Source organism: Grammomys surdaster, unplaced genomic scaffold, assembly GCF_004785775.1.
Source record: "Grammomys surdaster isolate TR1022 unplaced genomic scaffold, NIH_TR_1.0 320262, whole genome shotgun sequence".
Classification (NCBI taxonomy): Eukaryota; Metazoa; Chordata; class Mammalia; order Rodentia; family Muridae; genus Grammomys; species Grammomys surdaster.
In genome coordinates this window covers 1-5,834 of record NW_021627205.1, presented here as the reverse complement: position 1 = coordinate 5,834, position 5,834 = coordinate 1, and the positions used below count along the sequence as shown (strand labels likewise).

At 38.9% G+C, this 5,834-nt stretch overlaps 1 protein-coding gene across 1 annotated transcript; it reads right to left on the bottom strand.

The window, feature by feature from the left end:
- Nucleotides 1–3,794: 3,794 nt before the first annotated feature.
- LOC114616439 (trace amine-associated receptor 1-like) lies at nt 3,795–4,793 on the bottom strand. Its single transcript, XM_028761899.1, has one exon. The coding sequence runs from the start codon at nt 4,791–4,793 to the stop codon at nt 3,795–3,797; it is 999 nt and encodes a 332-aa protein (XP_028617732.1).
- Between the last annotated feature and the right edge of the window lie 1,041 nt (nt 4,794–5,834).

The following is a 5,834-nucleotide window of genomic DNA, read 5'->3' as shown; positions in this document are numbered from 1 at the left end:
CATACATACATACACACACAAACACACACATTTAAAATAACTAAAATAAATATTAAAAGCAAACTGTTTTAGAAAAATCTTATCAACCATTCTTCATGTATCTTTCTACACTTAATATTCAAGTTCTTGGTGATACTGGTGCAGCTAAACAGAAACTGTGACTTACCAAAATCCTCAGTGGATTGGAAATAGCTCACCTTGTCCTACTTTCTGACAAATACGTGTGACTTTGCTAAGACTGGTTTGTTGACTTCCAGATATAGTCTAAAATCATGATGGAACCTCCTAGTTCACTAACCTCTTAAGATAGCACCATTGTTAATGATCCATTTCCACAAAAAGTCCTGGTTAACACATTACTACTTGATATGGAATGAACATTTATATGAATATTTGTAGTAGAACATAGAAAATGGAGCTATTTTTATCCTGAATTGACTTAGAAATAAATATTGATGATGTAATTGTTTTCTTGCAACAACCAGATTCATATCTTTTTCATTGATATAACTAAAAACTATTCCTGAATGGCTGCCCGGGACTTGTAAACTCTGTTATCGGTTGTGTAACTCACTTTGGAAACGGATAGAGAGGTAGCAGTTTGACCATGACCTTAGCCCTTGCCCAAACTGGAACTCCACATCCTTTGGCTATTTCCTGCTAATGATAATGTGACAGATCACTGCCTGCTTACATTTACAAAGATTCTGGAGAAAAATCTGAAAATTTTAAGGGAGGTCATGCACTTATCTGTGGAGTTATAGGAGCAGGCCAGAGACCAGGGATCTGATGACAATTAGAAGAGATTTTGTCCAGTTGAGATGAAAAATCCCCTATAAGCTTACTGGTTTCCAGCTGGGGACTGGACAAGCAAACCAAAAATGACTTGTGCCTGAAAAGACACAAGCTATTGAAAAGCTGGGAGCGTGGGACCCTCCTGTCTGGCCGAAGGGTTGGCTGTCTCTTGTGAATGATAAAGCACAGCCTACAAAGAAATACAAGTGTTAAGGGCTTGGGAACTAAGTAAAAAATGTAGAATTATGTGACTCATGAACTTGTTCAAAGAAAGGTAGATTAATACAGGCTTAATAAAAATTCAAGTAATAATGATTCATCATTAACATCAATATTGTTCTAGAAATTCTGACTAATTGAGTAAGAAATGAATATGTACTTTAAAACCTTAACAGTTGGATGTGGTGTATATAAAAACCTTAATGGCTAGATGTAATGTCTATACAAACTTAACGACTGAATGAAATGGCACATAGTTTAAATTCCAGCACTTGGAAGGCAGAGGCAGGCAAATCTCTATGAGTCTGAGGCCATTCTGGTCTTCATAGAAACTTATAGTCAAGTCAAGCTCCATACTGAAACTCTGTCTCAAAAACATAATAGAAATCATTTAAAAAGGAATTAAAACAATATTAAGGTTAGTATGCTTATTTATTATAAAACAAGAAACAAAACAGATGAAAATATAATATAAACTTTATTTTTTATATATAACATTCTTTATATAACATAGCATATATGATAGTGGCATTAATGGTTACATAAAAGAGTAGTCTTTTTCTTTTTTATGTTTTTTTGTATTGAATATTTTATTTACATTTCAGATGTTATCCCCTTACCCAATCCCCCCCTGCCCAGAAACCCCCTATCCCTTCCCCGATCATCCTGCTTCTATGAGGATGTGTCCCTACCTACTCACCCACTCCTACCTCCCCACCCTCGAATTCCTCCACACTTGGCATCCAGCCTTCACTGGAACAAGGACCTCCTCTCCCACCTACGTCCAACAATCCCATCCTCCCTTATATATTCAGCTGAAGCCATGGGTCCCTCCCTAAGTGCTCCCAGGCTGGTGGTTTAGACCCTGGGAGCTCTGGTTGGTTGGTATTGTTGCTCTCCTCATGGGGCTGCAAACCCTTTCAACTCCTTCAGTCTTCTCTCTATTGAGAGACCTCCATTGAGAACCCCTTGATCAGTTCAATGGTTAGCTGTGAGCATCCCATTCGCCTCTGAATATGTCAAACTCTGGCAGACCTCTAAGGAGACATCAGAGTCCTGTCAGCATGCACTTCCTGACATCCACATCAGCGTCTACCTTTGGTGACTGCACGTGAATAGTCTTTTTCTTTCTCACTCAGTTACTCCCCTTAGACTGTTTTTTATTGTCCTCTGATCACATGTCTACATGACTGTGCATAAACCCAGAGAGTTGCTTCTGGAGATTTGAGCTTCATTTCTCGAGCCTTTTACCTCATGTAAATCACTATCACAGCTTTTAAAAGACTTGTACAACATCTGGAAATAATCTTTAAGGAACATCTTGAAATAAATAAAACCACTGTAAAGTATAGACGTTTCTCCAAAAATGCATGTTCCCTTTTGGAAATTTGGCAAATTGGTCTCATGGGTGATGGAATTCAAAGTAGTGTCATAGACTGAAGAGAGGCAACTTGTATTACAATTAATATTGTCAAAGGCCAGCTGTGCTAAAACAAAATCTAGCCCAATCAATAAGACAACTCAATCCCCGAAATGGATTATAACAGAAGGAAGGATTTTGTAGTTGTTACTAGTTTGTTTGTTTTGAGACAGGGTCTTACTATGTAACCCTGCCCTGCCTGGAATTTGCTGTTTGCCGAACTAACCTTCAATGGCAATTTTTGCCTCTGCCTCCACATCCACCCCCGCCCCCACCCCTGCCTCTGCCTCTACCTCTGCCTCTGCCTCTGCCTCTGCCTCTTCCTCTACCTCGGCCTCTGCCTCCGCCTCACCAGTACTGAGATTGCAGACTTCAGCCTCTATGTCTGAGGATGGAAGGATTTCCTACATCCTTAGAAGATCTTCAAGTTTATGAACAGACAGAGGAATGTGCATTTTAATTGGCTGTCTTTAATTTGGTCATGAAAATGCCACTGTCATTAAATAAATCCAAATTTCTAGTGATACTTAACTTGAAACTAACCTGTAAGATCTTTGTGAGAAATACCTTAATTGCAAATCAATGTATATAATTTATGTGTATAATTTTCCTATATTCTATTAGGGTATACTATTGGAAACCACTATTTCTGCCCCTGTTTTCATATGAAAACCTATGGTTGACTCACTATCTTCATAAATTTAATCACAAAATTTTAAGAAACAGTAAAATATAATGGTTTTGTGGCTTCCATTACAAAAATAACATATATTTCATAGATATTCATACATATATATACACACACACACATAAATGACAAATTCCTTCTAATTTGTGCTCTAAATTTAGCCTTGTGATTTCAATTTCTGAATGAACAATCACTATCAGCTCACAAAACGTCATCTAAGGGCAGGGAATTTTTTTTTTTACATGTAAGTTTTTAATACTGGATTTACCACAGTTAAGCCTACATAACAATAATGTCCAAGATCATAGCTCTTCAGTGTCAAATAGCAGATTACATACAAATACCAAAGTGTAACTCACCATGTATATTTTAACTCTAATAACTAATGTTAAAAGCCCATGAAATCGGTGTCTATAGTTGGCTTACTATGTTCATATGTTAATAAATAACTGATTTTTATTTATTTTATGTATATGAATATACTGTAGCTGTCTTCAGACACACCAGAAGAGAGCATTGGATCCCATGACAGATGTTTGTGAGCCATCATGTGGTTGCTGGGAATTGAACTCAGGACCTCTGGTCAGTGCTTTTAACCACTGAGCCATCTCTCCAACCCTCATCACCAACTGCTTTTAAAAACTGTAAAATATACTCGTTTCATGGATTGCATTACAAAAATAACTTAGACCTTGATGAGTCTTTCTGGAAAATTTTACCGAAGAGGACTATCTTCAACGCTCTTCTGAAACAGGGGTAGAAAAAGGCATAAACCATCGGGTTGAGGGCAGAATTCAGGTACCCAGACCAATTCAGTGCGTCATTCAGACGAGGTGGGATAACATAACCCAGGAAAGGGTCCAGGACCATGCAGAAAAAGAACGGGCACCAGCATATGAGGAAAACACCTACCATGATTCCTAAGGTCTTCGCGGCTTTTGTTTCCGTGCTTTGCGGTGCTCTGTTTTTACCTTCCGATTCAACTTGAAGATTTGTACGATTAATTGACCTTGCTTGTCCTTTAGCTATGAAATATATTCTATAGTAAACAAATAACATAACAGATCCAGGTATATAGAAAGAAGTCATGAATGCCAGGACCCCAGATGCTTTACTAAAGAAGGAAGAACAGCCACCCAGGCAGCCGACCTGAGTGTGGTACAGTTCTTCAACTCCTCTTAAGTTCAGCTCCAGGAAGATCATCCCAAATGCAAAAACAGCAGGAAGGCTCCAACTAACGAGGATCATCACAAAAATAGTGGAGAGAGTGATCTTGGCTTTGTATCTCAAAGGGTCACACACAGCATAGTAGCGGTCAACGGAAATGAAGGCTAAGTGGAATATGGATGCCGAGCTCAGCATGATATCGGTGCTGGTGTGAACTTTACAGAAGATTTCCCCAAAATACCAACAGTGCTCAACGGTTCTCACCATGCTGTGGGGCATTACCAGACAGCCCAGCAGAAAATCGACAATGGCCATGGAATGAAGGAGCCAATTTGTGGGTGTATGAAGTTGCTTGAAATGGGATATGGAAATTATTAGTATTAAGTTGCCACCCAGAGTGGCTAGGATTATGAGTGACATTAAGCCATACAGGAAAGCACGGACATCCCTTGACCAGTAGCTCTTTGTGTGGGAAATATTCGTGATGTCGTGGCAAAGATGCATTACTGCAGAGAACTATACACAAGCTGGGTTTTCCCTTTGGCTGTTGAGCAATACTTCTCCAGAACTCATAGTCAGGTTAGAATTCCACCTCCTTTCTCTTTTATGGACATGTACCTGTACCTGAAACCTGAGAGGAGGGAAAAGAAGAAAAATGAGGAAGCAGTCAGCAACCAACTCAGTCTTTTATACCATATTTCCATGTTTTTGCTGAAGAATATCTGCTTTGCAAGTTTTATATATAAGGTCACTTTAATACTTCAGCTTAAAACATGTTTAACACCTAGTTGGAGCTGGACATTGCGCTAAAATATAAAGCTCAGAATAAAAAAAACCCAACACATAAAACCTCCACGTTCATAAGCCAAAGAAAATCAAGTGGTGATTATTCTGTATTTCCATCAAGGGAAGCAGTCTGTGAAGGAAAACAAAATCTAGTCGGAAAGTTTACACTCTACATGTCAGATTTATGTAAACAGAAGATGGATTTAAAATAGGCTTTAAGTGTATCCTGGAAGATATTTTCTATCAATACTCTATCAAAGTATAGATAGAAACTTACTACTAGATTACCAAACTCAGTGGTAAGTCTTCCAACCATATTTTCTCTGGGACCTTGCAACTTTTTCAGATAGATCCTTCCTCTAGCTCCTGAGTCAGCACCCCTTACAAGTATGGCAGCCTGAGGAGCTGACTCTTTCTGTCACTGCTGCTCGTCCTCATCTGTCCTTCCCATCCCCCATACCCCAATTCTCTTCTGCACCTTGTCTTTGGACAGTTTCTCATGAGCTTGTGTAATCTACCAGCCTACAAGTCTCGATATGAGTGTCTTGTTCATTGTCCCTCTCAATTCTAGAATACTGTTTTCTGTTTGCTGGAAGATCTCACTCTTAATGTCTAGGTCAGGGTCTCTGTCTCTTTTTCATCATTTGCCCAAATCTTACTCTTTCTCTGCCCTGTATGTCTTGGAAATATGAGCTCCAGAATAGAACACTTGTGTAGGTTTTACTTAAATATGGCCTTGTAAAAGACATTAGTGGGTCC

Excerpts from the sequence above, each read along its gene's own strand:
- LOC114616439 (XM_028761899.1), bottom strand. The coding sequence starts at position 4,793 with ATGCATCTTTGCCACGACATCACGAATATTTCCCACACAAAGAGCTAC.